Source organism: Bos indicus, chromosome 5 (assembly GCF_029378745.1).
Source record: "Bos indicus isolate NIAB-ARS_2022 breed Sahiwal x Tharparkar chromosome 5, NIAB-ARS_B.indTharparkar_mat_pri_1.0, whole genome shotgun sequence".
Taxonomy (NCBI): Eukaryota; Metazoa; Chordata; class Mammalia; order Artiodactyla; family Bovidae; genus Bos; species Bos indicus.
In genome coordinates, this window is record NC_091764.1 from 110,113,969 (window position 1) to 110,132,797 (window position 18,829).

The following is an 18,829-nucleotide window of genomic DNA, read 5'->3' on the forward strand; positions in this document are numbered from 1 at the left end:
AGACATCACAACACTCTCTCAGCCCTTCAGCATCCATCTCTTAAGTAAAAAGACACTCACTCACAAGAGCACAATCCAATGATTGTATTTAGGAAATGGAACACAGGTGTAATGTTATCTATTATAGAGCCCACATTCAAACTTCCCCAACTGTTTCCATAATGTCTGTTAGAAGTTATTCTCTTTTAGATCCAAGGTCCATCCAGAAGCACGTATGGCATTTAGTTGGGTCTCTCTTGTCTTCTGTAATCTGGGACATGTCTCTGACTTTGTAGTTTTGCATGACTTCAATGTTTTTGGAGGATCCAGGCCAGTCATCTTACAAATGTCCTTTGGTTTGCGTTTGTCTGGTTCTCTTCTCATGATTAGATCCTTGAACCATTCAAGGTCCTTGAGTACTAGCAGCAAATTGTTATCCAAACATGTTGATCTAATGTCCTCTCCCTCGAGCAGGGGAAAGGTGTGCCTGACTCACTCCCAGTCCTGTTACCATTTGTAAAAATCTTAGGGAATTCCTTCATGGTTTTCACTCCCAAGGCCCTGGGTTCAATCCCTGGTCAGGGAACTAAGGGGACCTAAGATCCTGCAAGCTGTGCAACCAAAAAAAAAAATCCTGAAAGGTGGAAAATCTGACATTGCTACTGTTTAATGCTGCACATCTTAGCTTGTATATGAGATCAAATGAGATATCTGTATTATTTGTCTATAATTTATCTGTTTATGTACTATTTCCCACTGTGGTGTGACCATTGTTCTTCTAAGGACTTGTAACATTATTCTATATGCTTTGGACATTTAATGTTCATCATATTTACTCTGAAGCAGTTTTTTAATATTATTTTTTTGCCTTTTCTTCATATGTATGTTTCTGACATTATGAAGGTTCTTTATTACAAAAGTAATGCATGCTTATTATTTCAAAAATTAAAATGGAAGTATAAAAGTAAAAAATAAAGCCTGCCATGACCTAATTCTACTCTTCAGATAAAACTGGCAATAATAACATGGATGTACACACACATATCCATAACCCACTTGTCCAGCCTGGAGAATGACCTACTGGTCACAGCTCAGCATGTTTTATTTTTTTCAAGTTTTTATTACATTTGTTACAATACTGCTTCTATTTTATGTTCATTTTGGCCACAAGGCATTTAGGATCTTAGCCCCCCGACCAGGGATCAAACCCACACTCCTTGCATTGGAAGGTGAAGTCTTAATCACTGGACTGCTAGGGAAGTCCTGTGGTTGCTTTTTTTAAAATCATCTGTCATGCACCCGCATGCATTTATTGGTAAAGAGGCCCGGCGTCTCCCTCTTGAGGTCTCTTCCAGAATAGCCTGAGATTCCCAGAGCTCACTGGATTCTAAAGCCAATCCCACTTCCATAGCTCCCAGCCTGGCTGTTGCTGGCCCCAAGGTTCATAGCAGGAGCTCAGTTCTTGATCCCTGAAATGGGAATGATGCCAGAAGGTGGGGGCGCGGTTTGGGGAGAGCATGGCTTCCCACCCAAGCCACATGTGGTGTCTGCCTTCCCACAGAGTGACTTCCCTCTTCAGGGGCACAAGTGTCTTCTTTGCCAGATGACCTTAGTCAGGACTGTTTCAATGGGTCAGATGGCAGCTAATCTCAATGACCCATATAAGAGAGGGCTTGGTGCTCAGGGCTCTTTCCTCCAGGGCTCCCAGGGACAGCCACAAATTTGCCCTCCTGGTCCCCAGATTAAGAGAGGGGAAGTTTATTTGTTTGTTTGTTTAATACGCATTTGTTTTTCCGTATTCATTTCTTTGGCTGTGTCAGGCCCTAGCAGTGGCATGCAGGATCTTTTTAGTTGCAGCGTGCAGGATCTTCTACTTGTGACACCCGAACTCTTATTGCAGCGGGATCTAGTTCCTCAACCAGGGATCAAACCTGGGGCCCCCTGCATTGGGAGCACAGAATCTTAGCTGGTCAATCCCTGGTCAGGGAACTAAGGGGACCTAAGATCCTGGACCACCAGGGAAGTCCAAGGGAGGGGAAGCTTTGAGAGTTGGTTACAGCATGGAGTCAGACCCCTTTGGACAGGTTCCTTCCCCATCTGTCAGAGGAAGTGACAATAACAGAAAAAGGTCCAAATGCATTGTTGTTGTTCAGTCGCTAAGTCCTGTCTGACCCTTTGTGACCCCATGGACTGCAGCACGCCCAGGCTTCCCTGTCCTTCACTATCTCCCAGAGTTTCTTCAAACGCATGTCCATTGAGTCAGTGATGCCATCCAACCATCTCACCCTCTGTCACATTACTACCTATCAACAGAGCAGAGAGCCCTCAGCACAATGCTGGGCACACAGTAATAGCTCTATAGATGTGAACTGTTACTACATACCTGGATGAAGTGCCCTAGTTTATAAAAATTAGATCCCCACACAAATTTTTCTCAGTCTGCTTTTCTGAATTGGTGTACTACAGACACCTCCCAAGTCTGCACATACAGCCTCCTCTCCTGTGGAAGAGTCACATGGGTTCCCAAAGGATGGTGCCAGTGCAGGAGATTAAACTGTTTCTAAGAATCAAAACCCTCAGTCTTGGCCTTGCTGATGTCTTTTCTGCTTTAAATCTTAGGAAACTAGTTAAAGTTTAGTTCAGCTAGATTAGTTAAAGTTTAATGGTGAAGCTATCACCTGCATTTTCATTCCTTTGTCCTGGGAGTGTGTGTTTATCTTTCTGTCCATCATTTGGCTCTGAATTCACATGGGATTTCGATTATTTTCCAACTTGGGAGAAGTGGGTGAGAGGTCAGCTTCCAAGGCATGAGGTTGTAAAGGATGAGAAGGGACCAGGAGAGCTGCCAGTGAGGGTGGAAATGGGGATGCCCTTGAGGAAGGGTCCTGGTATCAGACTTCCAGCCATCAGCATCTCTGGTTCCACCACCATCCTTGCTTCTGCTCCAGAACTCAGGACTCTTTCTGGTTGCTCCCTCACCTCCAACAGGGAACCCTTCAGGGAGTCCTGTGGACTAGTCCTCCTTAATATTTCTCACATTTGACCCTTTTTCCCACCTCCACTGTCACTTCTCACCTCTAGCTCGCTGAGATGGCCCCTAATGGTCTCACCACCTTCACCCTGCCATTCCCCAAATCAGCCAAACTGTAGCCTATGAGAAGCAGTTGCCTCGACCTGGTAAAGCTGAGGCTACACAAACAGCAACGTTATCTGGAAAGTAAGAAACTGGAACAACCTAAATATCAACCCAAACAGTAGTATATTAATTTCCTAAGGCTGCTGAATCAAATTGTCTCAAATTTGGTGGCTTGAAACAACACAAATTTATTACCTTACAGTTTTAGAGATCAGAAGTCCAAATAGGGTCTCACTAAGCTAAAATCAAGCTGTCCGCAGGTGTGTGTTCTTTCTGGAGGCTGTAGGGGAAGATTTGGATTCTGCCTTTTCCACCTTCAAGAGGCAGCCCGCCTCTTGGCTTGTGGGCTCTTTCCATCTTAAAAGCCCACAGTGGTCAGTTCTTTCATGATGCCATCTCTCTGGTTGTTCTCTTCAGCCTCCCTCTTCCTCCACTTAAGGACCTTTGTGATTACACTGGAGTCCCCCTGGATAATCCAGGGTAATCTTCCATCTCAAGGTTGGCAAACTACTCCATCTGCAAACTTGCCATGTGACAGAACACAAGCACGGCTTCCAGGGAAGGATGTGGACAGGTCTGGGAGCCATTTATCACACGTTGCATGAAGCCCAACTGCAGCTTCTTCCTACAGTGGAACATACCACTTTCTGGGATGGATTCACTGTGAAGCTGCTTCAGTGAAAGTTCTCTCCCTTGCGCAAGCCCCTTGTACAACCGTGAGAGGGATCCTAGCAATGTGGGTCAAACAGTGCATCAGAAAAAATGTATTTCTGGATCTTATGATCTTTGTGACATTTACCAGGTTTTTTAAAAAAATCTAGGATTTGTTGTGAGTTCTTTTCTCACTCTAAATATAAATTCACTTGTTACCCAATATTCTATTACAAGTTTGTATTTTTTTAAAGGACTCTAAAAATTGTATAAATGTCAGGTCCTACACAACTAGTATGTGCTCTGACCACTGAGCTACAGCTGTCTGCACCAATGGGATGACTCTCAAAAATACACTGAATAAAAGAAACAAGTCACAGAAAAAAATACTCATGATATGATTCCATTTGTCTATGGTCCAAAAACAGGCAAAACTAAGTTATACAGTAGTGTACGGGGTTAAGTACACATATGGGGAAACCATAAAGAAAGAAACAGAAGAGAATTGCTTACATAATTTCAGGATAAAGGTCACAGAGACGTGATTAGGGAGAGCAATAAACAGGGTTTCCAATGGACTGATGATGTTTCTTATGTTAACTTGAGCAAAAGAAACAGTTGTCTCCATATTGGTTTTAGAACTGAATATACGTTGCATACTCTCTTGCATGGGTGATGTATGTCATGATTTAAATTTTTTATTTTAAAATAACTGGGTTAATTATTTTAAGAAACAAAATTTTAAGCTTAAAATTCTCCAGCAGCTTCTAACTGCACTCAAAGTAAAATCTACACCTGTTGCCATGGCTTAAAGCCTCATGTGCTCCTGCCGGCTCTTCAGCCTGAGGACATCTCCCATCACACTCCCCATCCTGCCCCCACCTAACCACATGGCCTCCCCTGGTGCTTGATCTACAAAAGCCCACCTGTGACTCCTTCCCAGGTCCTGGTTCTCAGCCTTATCTGCGCTTGACACAATCACAATTTGCAATGATATCAGTGCCGTCTCCCCAGTGGCCTCTGAGCCTAGTATGACCAAACCAAGTTTGTTTTGTTCCCTCCTGGCCAAAGTAGAGGGTCTTTCAATAGGAGAAAAGGAAGGTAGAAGATCTCTCTCCCTGAACTCCAGACTCAGGTTCTTCTATTTATCTGCCTTCTCAGCATTTCTACTCACACATCTGGGAGGCATTTCAAACCTAACCCAGCCAGAACATTGAAACCCCTCAGTCTTGCCTGCCTCACTTAATGACAACTCCTTCTTTGCTTGTTCAAGCCAAAATCCACAGTGCCCTACTGGGACCTGACCACTTTCTGTCCCCTCCACTGCTGCCCTATGGACCAGATTGCCATGATCTCTCACCTAGATTACTGCAACAGACTCCCTACCCTGCTTCTGTCCTTGCCCTCTGCAGCTTCTCCACACAGCTGCAACAGGTGACTGGTTGGCTACTGCCTGGGTCCCATCATGTCCCTCCTCTGCTCAAAACTGTCCAGTGGCTCCCATCTCCCTCAGAGTAAAAGCCAAGGTCCCTACAATGGTATCCCAAACTATGTGACCTGTGCCTCCTTTGTTTCCCAGACATTAAAAAAAAAAAAAAAACCCTCATCTCCCCTTAGTGTCCTTCTTAATTCAGCCACCCTGTACATTCCTGCCACAGAGCCTTTGCACTGGGTATTCCCTCTGCTTGAAAGATTCTTCCTCCAAGAATAAAAATGGCTCCCTTTCTCATCTCCTTTGAATCTGCTCACATGTCCGCTTCTTAATGAGTCCTTCTCTGACCACCGTATTCAAAATTGCAAACATTCTTCTCTCAGTACTCTTAGCTCCCCCATACCCTGCTCTCTCTATATATTTTTTAATTACCGCACTGGGTCTTTGTGGTGGCACATGGTCTTCTCACGTAGTGCAAGGGCTTCTCTCCTTGTGAAGCACCTGCTCTACTGGCCCTGGGCTCAGTAGTTGCTGCACCTGGGCTTCGCTGCCCCACAGCATGTGGGACCTTAGTACCCCAACCAGGGAGAGACTGAACTTGTTTCCCCCTGATTGGAAGGTGAATTGTTAACCACTGGACCACCTGGGGAGTCCCCCTGCTCTAATTTTTGTCTTTGCAACCAAGGCTTCCCGACATACCATACAACGGACTTCTTTTCTTACCTAGCTTCTCCACTCGAAAGTAGTTCCACAAGAGCAGAGATCTCTTGTTCATAGCCCTATCCCAGGGCCTGGCACATAGCAAATGAATGCCTTAAGTTTTCCAAAGACCAGAATGAGTTCACATCTGGACCGGGAAAGTCATTGGCTTGAGAGTCTGTCACCCGCCACCCTCCTGGGTCACCCACCTTGGACAAATCATTTAGCCATCACAGACCTCCTCTCTGAAAAATGGAGATGTTATGTATGACTTGAATGTACTCAGTAAATTTACGGGCACATTCACCCAGGCATGTTAGTAAAAACAAGATCCCCGCATTCTAGCTCGATTTACCCTTTTCCATACAGGATTTCATTTCACCTTCACACCAACCCCAGAGGTAGGTAGAGCCCCTTTTTGATAAATGAAAACACCAAGGGCCGTTTTTGACAACCGAAAAACTGCCGGGAGGTCTGAGCCCCTCCCTAAATGAAAGGACAGATGAGGTCTGACCCCTTCCCCATGCTTGGGGTGGCTCCGCAGTTCCGAGGCTCGGGAGGTCCCCGGCGGGTCGCAGTGCGGGGCTGCCACTCGGGGACTACATTTCCCAGGAGGAATTGCCCGCAGCCCTGCGGCTCCCGAGTTTTTAAAGGGCTCGCGTTAAATGAGGCGGAGGGAGTTCCGCCTTCTGCCGGCCAGTAAACGACTCGAAGCTTGGTACCGTGCCAGGGTAGGCGGGTGGGGCCGGGTCGCGGTCTATAAGACCCCCCAGACTCTGCAGTGTCTGCGAGGCGAGGTGAGCTCAAGCCAATCTGGAGGCACCCTGTTCTCTTCGTGCCCACCTCGGTCTCGGACTCTATGTCCAACTCCGGGGAAACCCCTGCCAACCTCCGCCCCCCCACCCCCACCCCCCGCCGCACCTTCCTATCCAGTTCTCCCTTACAAGGGGAGGGGCAGAGAATCTCGGCCCCTGCCCAGAGGGAGAAAGGGAGAAAGGCTGTCCGCCGGCGGTAAAGCCCCCGAGACCCCGAGGTGACACCTCCCTCCATTTCTGGCTTCAGGACCGGGAGAGAAATTACCGGTTGCTGGGATGGGCGGGGATTCGAGACGTGAGAACTATAAAATGAAGTGAAGGCCTGGGGGCGTGGGGAGCTGAGCCTCACAAAGCGCCTCCACGTCCATCCTTCCTAGTCCCGGGACCTTCACCGTAAAATGGGAGTGATGGGTGGGGGCGGGGGGAGTGATCGCGTTCCCTGCTTCCCCAGGCAGGAGGCGCGAAGGATCAAGAAACGGCTGGAGAGCGCTGTGCAAATAAAATTATTTCATCATGGTGCCATTGAATTCATTCAGGCCTTAGTTTTAGACACTCGGGGACCTGGGATGAGGGGATGACCTATCTATAGGATCTCTGGGTGAAACAATATCTTGGACCTGTGGCTGTCACGTGGATAAGTATTTTCCCATCCAGATCTTAGTGGGAACCGGAAGAACTGTCTTTGACAATAACCAAAGCAAACCCATCAGAATGTTGTGTTTCAAGCCAGGAGACTTCGGGGGTAATTGACAATATTCAAATAAGAAGGTTGAGCTTTTGAACTAACCTGGCCCTTCCTGGTTTCTCTTCCTCATCTGTGGCACCAAGATAAGCCCCGGAGAAGGTATCCCATACCGATAGAGTCTCAAGACTCCCCCTCCCCGTTCCCAATCATTTGGATTAATCCAACCCTTGGTGTGTGTGTGAGGGGGCGGGGGGGGGGGGGGGGCGGAGAACCCATTAATTTCCTTGTCCTCAGAGACTCCCAAGTCCAGTAGGAGCCTTTCCCCACACATACACACCTCCCAATTGCCACCAGTTTCCCCCTCTTCCCCCATCTAAACCCTCCAACCCTTCCCCGTCTACAGCTGGTGTCTCAAACAGCTCCTGGACCTTACTACCCAGATGCCTTCATCATTTTGACTAGCTACCACCACCAGGGTATTGTTTAAGCTAAGAGTGTCGGCTTATTTGCTTGGAGAATAAAAGCGGGTTGTTGCGGGAGGCGACTCAGAGAGGGAGCATTACAGAATCTCAACCTAGGACCCCTGCCAAGAGGGACCCTGCATAGGAATGAATATAGGACGTCTATGGCAGACGAGGGGTCCCAGGAACGCTGAGCTGAGCCTCTGACCACTAAAGCCCCTCTGAGCCCCCGAGGCTCCCCACAGACGGTGGTGCCCCTTGTTTTCCTTATCTGTACCTGCCAAGCAGCAAGGGGAAAGATACATACATTTTAACAAAGACATCGCATCTTCCAGCAAAATGGAGGTGGTCCCGGCCGGGGCTCCCTGAACAACTCACTTTCTGAAGATCACTCAGGACTCAAGCAATAGGACCCTCTCTTCGACCTCCCCGCCAGAGCCCCGTTTTCCCAAACTCCCAAAGCTCTTAGGGCTTCTCCTCATCCCAGGGGTCCCCAGGACAATCTTTGATTAGAGCCTTCTGAGCAGCGCCTTCATTGTTGACCTCCCCGCTCATTGTCTTCTAGGAGCCCTGGGAGGGGGACTAGACCCCCAGGCTGGGTCCTAGGAGTGGGGGCAGCAAGCTCTGTCTCTGACACCCCAAAACTCCTAGGCGAGGAAGGACTATAAATGAATTACCAGTTAGGATACATGGAGGATGTGGGGGGGGGGTCTTTGAGGAGAGGAGGAGACCTGGGAGACCCCTCTTCATTCCCTCAGGGACCCATGCAGCATTCGGGGTTCGACCTCAGTAAAGATCCTTGATGTAGATATCGGGGGCGCGCTGGGGGAGCGAACACAGAGGAGGGGGAAGGGACAAAGTTTGAAAGTGTCCTTCCAACTCTTCCAGGGAAAGTTTACTTAGGGGTCCCATGGCCTGAGAGATGGTAGAGGTGCGGGGGGCCCAGTGGCAGGATGACCCCCGAGAGGTGACCGGACCCCGGGGGAGCGACCCCTCCCCCCTGTCCCAGCTCGGCCCGGCTGGGAGTCGCCCGTCTCGGGGCCGCGTGTGTTAGTTGGGGCCGCTTTCGGGCCGCTCTGCTGGGCTGGGGGATCCCGCCGCTGGCCAGGAGTGGGGTCTCCGGTAGCCCCAGGGGGGAGCTTTCCTACGGGGGTTTTCAAGCAGCGGAACTCCCAGGCCCCGCAGAGCCAGCCCCCCGCAAAGGGGAAATGTGCCGGCGCGCCAGCGGTCCTCAGCGCTGTTTGGGGCGCGTGGCGGGCGCGGGGGGCGGCGGCCGAGGCAGCTGGACGCCTGGCGGAGGAGCTCAGAGAGCCAGGCAGCGGCCCGGAGCGGCGGCGGGGAGCAGGAAGGCCCGGGCTGGGGGGAAAGGTCGGATTTGCTCGGCGGAAGAAACACAGATGGCGGCGGCGCGGCGCCATTCTGGGCCGGGAGCAAGCAGCCAGCAGCCCTGTCCTCACCGCGGTCCGCCCGCCGCCGCTAAATACCCGGATGCGCCGCCCGAGCGCCAGACGCGGAGCTGGGAAAAGGGAGGCAGAAGAGGAGGAGGCGGAGGCAGAGCCGGGCGCCGAGACCGACCGACAGACCGGCGGGGCTGGGCCACGCAGACACGGCCCAGTGAGCCCTCCCCGCGACCCGAGCCGGGCCCCCGAGCGCCGGCCTCTGGACTGGCCTGGGAGCCAGAGGCTCCAGAGCAGATCCCGAATCAGGCTTTCCTCGGTTTCCGACGAGGGCTGGCCCTTTGGAAGGTGCCTTCAACAGCAGGACCAGGCAGGCCACCATGACCGAGAACTCCACGTCCACCCCTGCGGCCAAGCCCAAGCGGGCCAAGGCCTCCAAGAAGTCCACAGACCACCCCAAGTATTCAGACATGATCGTGGCCGCCATCCAAGCAGAGAAGAACCGCGCTGGTTCCTCGCGCCAGTCCATCCAGAAGTACATCAAGAGCCACTACAAGGTGGGTGAGAACGCGGACTCCCAGATCAAGTTGTCCATCAAGCGCTTGGTCACCACTGGAGTCCTCAAACAGACCAAAGGGGTGGGTGCCTCGGGGTCTTTCCGCCTGGCCAAGAGCGACGAGCCCAAAAGGTCCGTGGCCTTCAAGAAGACGAAGAAGGAAGTCAAGAAGGTGGCCACGCCAAAGAAGGCAGCCAAGCCCAAGAAGGCTGCCTCCAAAGCCCCAAGCAAGAAGCCCAAAGCCACCCCAGTCAAGAAGGCCAAGAAGAAGCCGGCTGCCACGCCCAAGAAAACCAAAAAACCTAAGACTGTCAAAGCCAAGCCAGTCAAGGCATCCAAGCCTAAGAAGACCAAGCCAGTGAAGCCCAAAGCCAAGTCCAGTGCCAAGAGGACAGGCAAGAAGAAGTGACAATGAGGCTTTTCTTGTGGACACTCCTGCCTGTCTATTTTCTGTAAATACTTTATCCTCCTCTCTTGGTCTCATCTGCCATCCTTTGCCCCTTTCCCTTCTCACTTTGTAAAGAGAATTTGTATTCCTCAGAAATTAGGGAATAATACATTTTTCCTTAACCAACCATGCAAGGACAGCAACAACAAATATCTCTGTAATGATGAGAATGTACTTTAGTTTTATTTGTTACTAATCTGCCTGTGGGTTTGGGAATTTGGGTGGGTTTGTGTGTTTTCTTTAGTTGGGTGGTTGGTTCACTCTGAAGGTAAAAGTCGGTGGGGTTGGGTGGAGGAATGGGCAAGGTAGTTTGTTGGGGCTAGGTGACAGGGAGCCCAGGAACTGTAAGATTTGTAGGAGTTCCTCAGAGACTATCAGGCTTTAAGTTGAGCACTCCTTGTGAGAGTTTCAGAACCTTGGTGGGGAGGAGAGAGGGATGGCAGCAGCTGGCCGGCAAAAGAGGTAGATGGGGGTGGGGGGAAGCCCTCTCTTGGCTGTCTGCCACCTTCCCGTGGTGAGAGTGGGACGTCCAAACCCAGTTTCCTTCTCACTTCTGTTAGTCTGTCCCTGTGGCCTCTCGATTGTCCTAGAGAACCGGAGGGAGGGTTAAAGTGACAGCTGGTCCTAGAAACTGTAGCTTCTTTCAGTCAGCTAGAAACTAGCCACTGTGGGGGTTTCTGTGGATTCAGAAAGTCTCCTGTTAAATGGGAGTAGAAACTTTAGGGGAAGAGGGAGGAGTCAGCCAAGTGCCTCAGTGTGCCCCTGTTGAAACTTGGGTTTTTCCACACAATTGTTTCCTAGGAAGACCTTTTTCCTTTCCCCCCTGATTTTTGGTTCCTCTTGTATAAGAGGTGGCTTTGCTTGGCAGTCCAGTGGGGCTTCAGCCCTACCACCCACCACTTAAAAACCTCCAGACCTCTTTACTTTTTTTATATGTAGTGGTAGACCGGGGGCGGGGTGGGGGGAGGGCGGGGAGTGGACAGTAAGACATACTGCAGTCGACTTTGAATTGCTAAGTAGTTTACAGAGCTAGGTCTGGTGTGTGTGTGTGTGTGTGTGTGTGTATGTGTGTATGTATATATATGTGTATGTATGTATGTGTGTGTGTATATATACATATCTAGGGCTAGTACTTAACGTTTCACACCCGGGAGCTGGGAGAAAAAACCCTGTACAGTCTTTCCTTTTTTTTTTTTTTTTAAATAGGCGCGCTTGCGCTCTCCCCACCCCCCTCGCCCCTTTTTATTTTTAAATAAGTGTTATTTGTGCCTGGAAGAACTTGCTGTCTTTGTAATTTTCAAACTTTAAAATAAAATTTAAAAAAGAAATCTGAGCGGTGTGTTTTTCCATACTTCTAAAACTGAAGGAGAATGCAGAGCAATATGGTGGTCGAAACCTGGGGGCTTTTGCACCTAAGCACTGGGGAGAGTTCCAAGAGCTCGACAGAACCCAAGAAACCTTAGGGCCGGAGCATATGGAACGTCCCTCAGCCTGCTTTTAGGCGCCCGCCTCCCGCGTCCAGAGGGCGTCCCTACCTTCCGGGAGATGTGTGTGTAGGCAGGGCATGGGAATGGGGTGGGGGTCTGGTGGGTCTGGCCCTGATGTGCCTTCCAACCCCCGTCGCCTCCTCTCCCCCAACACGGACAGCTCCAGTCTCAACTTACAAGTCACTCCACTTTCGTCCTCTTCCGATCCCGCCAGGTCCCGCCCTCCTCTTCCTAGGTCCGCTTCCCTGCCCTAGAGCAGGGCCCTTCTCGCTCCGATTGGCTGCCGGGGCCCAGCCCCCGCACGTGATCACGCCGCGGCCTAGGTGCGCAAGGACCTGAGCGGGCAGTCTAGCTCCGGCGAGGTGGGCAAAATGTGGGCTGGCCGCGTCCTGCATGCTGCGCTCTCCCGGGCCCCCCGCGAGAGCCGGGCGCAGTCAGCGCTGGCTCAGCTGCGTGGCATCCTGGAGGAGGAGCTGGAAAGCATCCGCGGAGCTGGCACCTGGAAGAGCGAGCGGGTCATCACGTCCCGTCAGGGGCCGCACATCCACGTGGACGGCGCCCCGGGAGGTAACTACCCCCTCCTGGGAATCGCCAGACCTGGCCGGGTTTCGGGGGGCCGTCCTGAGGGTTTCGCTGGAGTGGAGGTCCTGGAAGCAGTGAGCGGGCCGGAGCACAGGCACACGTAGCCGCTGCTGGACCGTTTCCCATCTGTCAGGCCGACTTGCCTTTTCCCACGGTTAATTTTAACCTGATTAGATCCGTTCCCCCAGAAGAAGGTAATTTGCCCTTTGAGCACCTTTTTTATTTAGAGGCCAGGGCTCAATCCGAGATCCAGCCTGTGAGAACATAAGGAAGAAAGAGAGACAGCCAGTTGGCTCCCACCATACGGATTCAAGAAAGGGTGATTCAAGAAAGGGAGGCAGTAGCAAGAAATCCCACATTTCTAGAGCTGCTGCTTTGTTCAGATTTCTGCTAATTGCTGCGCCTGCACTCCTGCAAATCTCAAAACATGGGCATGACTGGTCCCATTTACAAACGAAGAGACGCTGATGCTCATAGATTTGAAGTGTCTTGCCTATAAACCTCCAGCTAGCTGCAGGAAGAGCTGGGCTTTTAGTGTAGGTCTTCTGGTATATTGGAGCTGGAAGGTCACATAACTGTCCATAGAGACCAACTTTCTGGCCAAATCACTGTTTGAGCAAGGGGCTTGAGGGCTGCCCCACAAGTCAGATTGTGAACTGGCCCACCAGGCCGCCCTGGTTTCTGTCATCTGTGGTCATTGCTCATCTTGTTTGTGCCAGGACCCAGGTGGGTGCTGGTTACCAATAGGCCTCCAAACCTGCCTTCTGCCCAGGAAATAGGCCTGGAATATTTGGTGCTGTTGTGCTTATTTGTAAAACAGAGGTCTCTATCCTCCTCCAGGGAACCTTGGAGCAGATCAAACAGTGGGAAATTAGGAGACCCAGGTTCCCATCCTGTTTTGCCTCTCCCAAACTGAATAAACCTTGCCCTCTTGGAGCCTTAATTTCCTCCCTGGATCAGCTGTGTCCACTTTGGGCTTTAAAATGCAAGGGTCAAGGTCTCAAGAGAGGCCACCCTGCTGAGCATACTGTTCTGTACCAGGCAGCAAAGTCAACTGTGTGGAGTTTGGAGACCATCACAGGGCTCTGTGATGCCCTCTTCTTTTACCCAGGAAAGAGCCAAGGGCCAGATGAGGGGTTACTGGTTTTCTTCAGAGATAGGAGAAGCCAGAGAGGAAGGGCTGGGGGTGAATGTGATCCAAACCTTCTCATTCTCCAAGGTGCTGCTCTGGGAGTCCATTTCTGCCCCTCCCTCTCCTGCAGCTGTTGAATTTGGTGCCTGCTAGGGGCTCCCCACTCCCCAACCTGGCCTCTGCCCCAGAGCAGATGGTGCTGTGTGGTTGTTGCCTCATCAAGGGCAACTTCAGGTTCATTTCCTCTCCTGAGTCCCCAGGGCCTGGCACCTTTACAGGCCCTGATTGTCCTGAGCTCCTGTGTCCATCCCCTGTCCTCTGTCTCAGGAATTATTAACTTCTGTGCCAACAACTACCTGGGCCTGAGCAGCCACCCTGAGGTCATTCAGGCAGGTCTGCGGACCCTAAAGGAGTTTGGAGCCGGCCTTAGCTCAGTCCGCTTCATCTGTGGCACCCAGGTACACTGAGGGTGTGGCCCAGGCTGGGGCGGGGGAGGACGGGGTGGTCCCCAGTGTTGGCCACTGACCTCAGGTGTCTGCTTCTGCAGTCAGCAGGGCTGGTTAGGCAATTCAGCTCATCCCAGAACTCTAGGCCCGTGCTTAGCCCCAGTGCTGTTCACTGGGAAAACTGGGTTCAAGCTTCTGTTTTGTTGTGAAGCCTTGGGCAAGAAATTTAACCTCTCAGAGCATCCATTTCCCCACCCACAGAACAGAGCTTCTTACCTGTTCCTCTTCAAGAAAGGAAGAATAGAAGGCAGGGATTGAGATAGAGGTTTTTGGAGCTATTCTGCCTGAGTTTGGTTTCTAGTACCACCATATATTGGTTCTGTTACCATGGGCAAGTGTCTTAACTTGTCTGAGCATCAATGCCTTCATTGGTAAAGTGGGAATAATAATACTTAATAAGATTATCCCAAATTAAAGAGTTAATAGTGGGTTGGCAAAAAAGTTCATTCAAGTTTTTCCATAACTTCTTACAGAAAACCCTGAATGAACTTTCTGGCCAACCCAATACATGTAAAAATGCTTAGAACAAGGCCTGGCACATAGCAGTGCTCAATAAATTGTTGCTTAATTATTTTATTTTGTAAATGTTACAAAATGAACTCTATACATGAAACTTACAGTGCTTACTGTGTAACATGTGCTATTTTAAGAACATTGCAAATTACTCCTTAATGCAGATAATAATCCCAAGTTCTAAGAGCTATTCTTGCCCCTGTTCTAGAGATGAGGACACTGAGGCCCCGAGAAGTTAATTTTCTTGCCCAGAGCACCCAGCCTGTTGTGATGGAACTTGAACCTATATGGCCTCGCTCAAGAGTCAGTGCTTCTGAGTCCTTGTGATTATTATTATTTGTCCTCTCAGAAAGGTGAAGGTGAAATGAATGGAACTTTTGACTTCCAACCAGGGCAGGTAATTCTGGACAGCTTCAAAATCTAACAATTGGAGGCCCAAATGAACCTAGAGTTACTTATGTAATCCCCCTTTTTGGCATTAAACAACAGAAAAAGGCGCTTAGGGACTTCTGTCATGATCCATTGGTTAAGACTCTGTGCTTCCACTGCAGGGGGCGCAGATTTGATCTTTGATCCCTGGTCAGGGAACTAAGATCCTGCATGCTGTGTGGTGTGGCGAAAAAATAAATTAATTAAAAGAAAATAAAGAAAAAATAGAAAAAAAAAGAGTACTCAGTTTGAAAGAGAAAATATCTTCCTTTGCCATTAGCTTCATAATTCTACCATCAGACCCTCACTGTAAAAGGAAAACCCAACCAGGAAGAGGGGCACCTAGTGGGCCCCTAATGCTTCAGATTCCTGTGTTGGCTCTGGGTGAACCCTTGTGGTGCAAAAAGCAGGGGGAGGGTGTGTTTGTGGCTCTGAGCCTCTGTCCCCGGGGCTTGTCCCACGTGGCCCCAAAGGCGTTACTGTGTGCTTCACCCCTTTACTTCAGAGCATCCACAAAGACCTAGAAGCAAAGATAGCCCGCTTCCACCAAAGGGAGGATGCCATCCTCTATCCCAGCTGTTTTGATGCCAACACCGGCCTCTTTGAGGTGTGTGACGCCACGGGTGGGAGTTGGTGAGGCCTACCAGGCTGTGCAGGGCTTGGGAGAACTTGGCAGGATACCAGGGCCATGTCAAGAGGCTCCAGTGCCCATTTCTTTGGAGGTCAAGGTTGGGCCAGCAGGTGTCCAGGAGGAATCCTGGGGCTTACAAGGAGGCCAGCTTCCATGGGAGGTAACCTACATCAGCTGGAAGGCTGAGGGTGTTAGGGGCCAGGCATTCATCAAACATGTTCTCACCTGCTTTTGCTAGAGCAGGGCCCCTGATTCAGCCCAGTCCTGGGATGCCTGGGGATCAAGATAGAGACAGAGGGCTCCTTGCCTCCCTGCCCAGAAGAATGCCTGGTTGGCAGTGAAATATTGATTCAGGGGGAGTCATGAGGGAGGGAGAACCCCATGGTGGTTGGGTGATGGCTCTACTTGTGACTGCCTTCCACCAGGCACTGCTGACTTCGGAGGACGCAGTCCTGTCGGATGAGCTGAACCATGCCTCCATCATCGATGGCATCCGTCTGTGCAAGGCCCACAAGTACCGCTACCGCCACCTGGATATGGCTGATCTGGAGGCCAAGCTGCAGGAGGCCCAGGTGCGGCAGGGCCTCGCACTTCCAGGGCCAAGGACTGGTCTTATCCTCAGCCTCCCCCGAAACTGCCCCCTACCCCGGTGAAGGAAAAGAGGCTTGCAGAAGCCGTCTCCTCACTCACAGGCAAATAGCCTGAAAGTTCGAAACAGCCAAGATCTGAACCCAGATCCTCAGACCCAACATGACTTAGCAACTAAATAACATCAACAATCTCAGACCCAAAACTTTATCCCATGGCACAAAGCTGTTTTGAGTTTGAGGAAGCACCTTATGTGTGGCAGGCCCCTGCCCAGCATCAGAGTGGGATGAGCTTATGGACAGAACTAACCCCACCCCACTCTGCCCTCTGGAGAGGAGACTGGGAGCATTCTCACTGCCCAGTGGCTAAGTATGTCTCCAGACTGCCCTGGAAGAGATAGGGAAGGCCCAGAGAGGCCCAGAGGAGGGAGAGCATGTGCCAGCCTCAGCACGAGGGTACATGTGTGCTCCCTCTGTTATGGGCACTGGGCAGAGTGAACCTTAAGAGCGCCAAGCAGCACAGAAAGGGAGTGACTTGGCCCAACTCGTGATACCAGCCACTGCCTTCTGTATCTTCCCTGCAGAAGCATCGGCTGCGCCTGGTGGCCACTGATGGGGCCTTTTCCATGGATGGTGACATCGCACCCCTGCAGGAGATCTGCCGCCTTGCCTCTCAATATGGTGCCTTAGTCTTTGTGGACGAAAGCCACGCCACTGGCTTCCTGGGGGCCACAGGACGGTGGGAGCACATGGCCCCTGAAGCCTTGGGTTGGACTCGTCAGGGTGGGTGGGAAACCACAAGGCCAGCCCCTACGCCCAACCCATGAGCCTAGGTGCTCAGGTGGCCGTGGTGGTAGTGGCAGCTTCCCTTGCAGGGGCACAGATGAGCTGCTGGGCGTGATGGACCAAGTCACCATCATCAACTCCACACTGGGGAAGGCCCTGGGCGGAGCATCAGGTGCCTGCAGGCTTGGGCCCCTGGGCTCCCTTTATCTGCATGCACGGCCCTGGAGGGGACTTGGGGGAGGTAGGAAGGGGAGGCCTGGGGCTGCAGGGAAGAAGACAGCATGGACGGTCCTCTCAGGAGGACCATGGGGTAAGCTCTGGCTCCTTGTTCTCACCCTTGTTCTCAGGGGGCTACACGACTGGGCCTGGGGCCCTGGTATCCCTGCTACGGCAGCGTGCCCGGCCCTACCTCTTCTCCAACAGCCTGCCCCCTGCTGCTGTCGGCTGTGCCTCCAAGGCCCTGGACCTGCTCATGGAGAGCAACGCCATCGTCCAGTCTATGGCGGCCAAGACCCTGCGGTGCGGTCCTGGGCAGGGTGGGGCCAGCAGGGCCAAGGGAGCTGGTGGGGGCCTGCCCTGTGTGCCTGCACAGGCCTGTAACTCCCTGCCTTTGCGTCCTGCCTCTGCCCACCTCCACGTCCCCAGTGGGTTGCACTGGGACTTGTCTCTCTTAATCAGGGGCTACCTGCTTGCCCCGCCCTCTTCTCTCTGTCTGTCTTTTCCTTCCATTTCTTGGCGCATTTCATGTATTTTTATTTTTTTATTTTTTGGCCCTACTGCCTGTGGGATCTTAGTTCCCCAACCAAGGATCGAACCCACACTCCCTGCATTGGAAGTATGGAGTATTAATCATTGGACTCCCAGGGAAGTCTCCCCGGTGCATTTCTTTGCAAATGATCCTGCATTCCCCCTTCTTGTACAGTCCTGTCTTTTTGCCTTCCTAATTGGTCTTCCTGCTCCTCTGCCTCTTTCCCCATCTGCCTCTCTGGGTCAGCATCTCTGTCTTTTTTGGTCCCTCCTGCAGACTTGGCCACAAGCCTTGGGTCACATCCATGTCCATCAGGAGTGGGTGTGATTGCTCCACAGTCCCCCAACTACCAGTGACACCCAGCTCATGCCCACAGATTCCGCAGTCAGATGGAGGCTGCTGGCTTCACCATCTCAGGAGCCAATCACCCCATCTGCCCTGTGATGCTGGGTGACGCTCGGCTGGCCTTAAACATAGCGGATGACATGCTTAAGAGAGGTAAGGAGGGTGGGGCTTGAGATGTGGCTGTGGGTCCTAAAAGAAAAGGAGGGAACCCTTAGACTGTGAATATTCCCTCTTCCCCCAGCCCTACTACCTTTCTTAGATCAGATGTCTGTCCAAGCTTGAAAACCCTAGGCCATGAGGCAGTCCCAGGTTTGAGAGACCTTTGGCAGCTCCCTTGCCCTCTGTAGCCCCTAGAAAAGTAGGAGCTATCTGTCATGCCCCCAGAACCTACCTGGCTCCGGTGAGCCCCAGCTTGAACCCTCTCTACCCTCACAGGCATCTTTGTCATTGGGTTCAGCTACCCTGTGGTCCCCAAAGGCAAGGCCCGGATCCGAGTCCAGATCTCAGCAGTGCACAGTGAGGAGGACATTGACCGCTGTGTGGAGGCCTTCGTGGAGGTGGGGCGACTGCACGGCGCGCTGCCTTGAGTTCTGGGTAGTGACAAGCAGGGCCGAGGTCCCCCTCCCAACACAGTGAAAAGGGGGGCCTTTGATCAGCCCAGGCTAGAAGCTCTCAGCTCTGTCAGTCCTGGCGCCAGGCTGGGATGAGGCCTGTGCTTGTGGGTGTGAGGTTAAAGCAACAGTGTGAAAATCGGCTGTGACGTGTTAGTCTGCTTTATTCTCTCGGAGCAGCCCCAGTCCTGCAGCTGGTCGAAGGATCAGGCA

General features: G+C 51.6%; 2 protein-coding genes across 4 annotated transcripts; both read left to right on the plus strand.

Moving 5' to 3' along the window:
- The first annotated feature begins 9,339 nt into the window (after positions 1-9,339).
- Positions 9,340-11,587, plus strand: H1-0 (H1.0 linker histone). The gene has a single exon (XM_019961778.2). It carries the CDS (start codon positions 9,636-9,638, stop codon positions 10,218-10,220), a length of 585 nt encoding a protein of 194 aa, XP_019817337.1. The 5' UTR covers positions 9,340-9,635; the 3' UTR covers positions 10,221-11,587.
- Positions 11,588-12,050: 463 nt separating this feature from the next.
- GCAT (glycine C-acetyltransferase) lies at positions 12,051-18,760 on the plus strand. Of its 3 annotated transcripts, none has more exons than XM_070790382.1 (9): positions 12,051-12,313; positions 13,788-13,918; positions 15,414-15,515; positions 15,965-16,111; positions 16,711-16,865; positions 17,002-17,084; positions 17,260-17,431; positions 17,937-18,158; positions 18,441-18,589. In XM_070790382.1, exons 1-8 carry the CDS (start codon positions 12,118-12,120, stop codon positions 18,112-18,114), a joined length of 1,164 nt encoding a protein of 387 aa, XP_070646483.1. In that variant the 5' UTR covers positions 12,051-12,117; the 3' UTR covers positions 18,115-18,158; positions 18,441-18,589. The 3 variants fall into 3 exon arrangements, with proteins under 3 accessions (XP_070646483.1, XP_019817335.1, XP_019817334.1); XM_019961775.2 differs by having other exon boundaries at positions 12,055-12,313; positions 18,037-18,158; positions 18,441-18,760; XM_019961776.2 differs by lacking the exon at positions 15,414-15,515 and having other exon boundaries at positions 12,053-12,313; positions 18,037-18,158; positions 18,441-18,760.
- Positions 18,761-18,829: the final 69 nt, after the last annotated feature.

Excerpts from the sequence above, each read along its gene's own strand:
- GCAT (XM_019961775.2), top strand. The coding sequence starts at position 12,118 with ATGTGGGCTGGCCGCGTCCTGCATGCTGCGCTCTCCCGGGCCCCCCGC. Across the intron at positions 12,314-13,787 it reads CGTGGACGGCGCCCCGGGAG|GAATTATTAACTTCTGTGCC; the intron begins GTAACTACCCCC and ends CCTCTGTCTCAG. Across the intron at positions 15,516-15,964 it reads CCAACACCGGCCTCTTTGAG|GCACTGCTGACTTCGGAGGA; the intron begins GTGTGTGACGCC and ends GCCTTCCACCAG.
- H1-0 (XM_019961778.2), top strand. The coding sequence starts at position 9,636 with ATGACCGAGAACTCCACGTCCACCCCTGCGGCCAAGCCCAAGCGGGCC.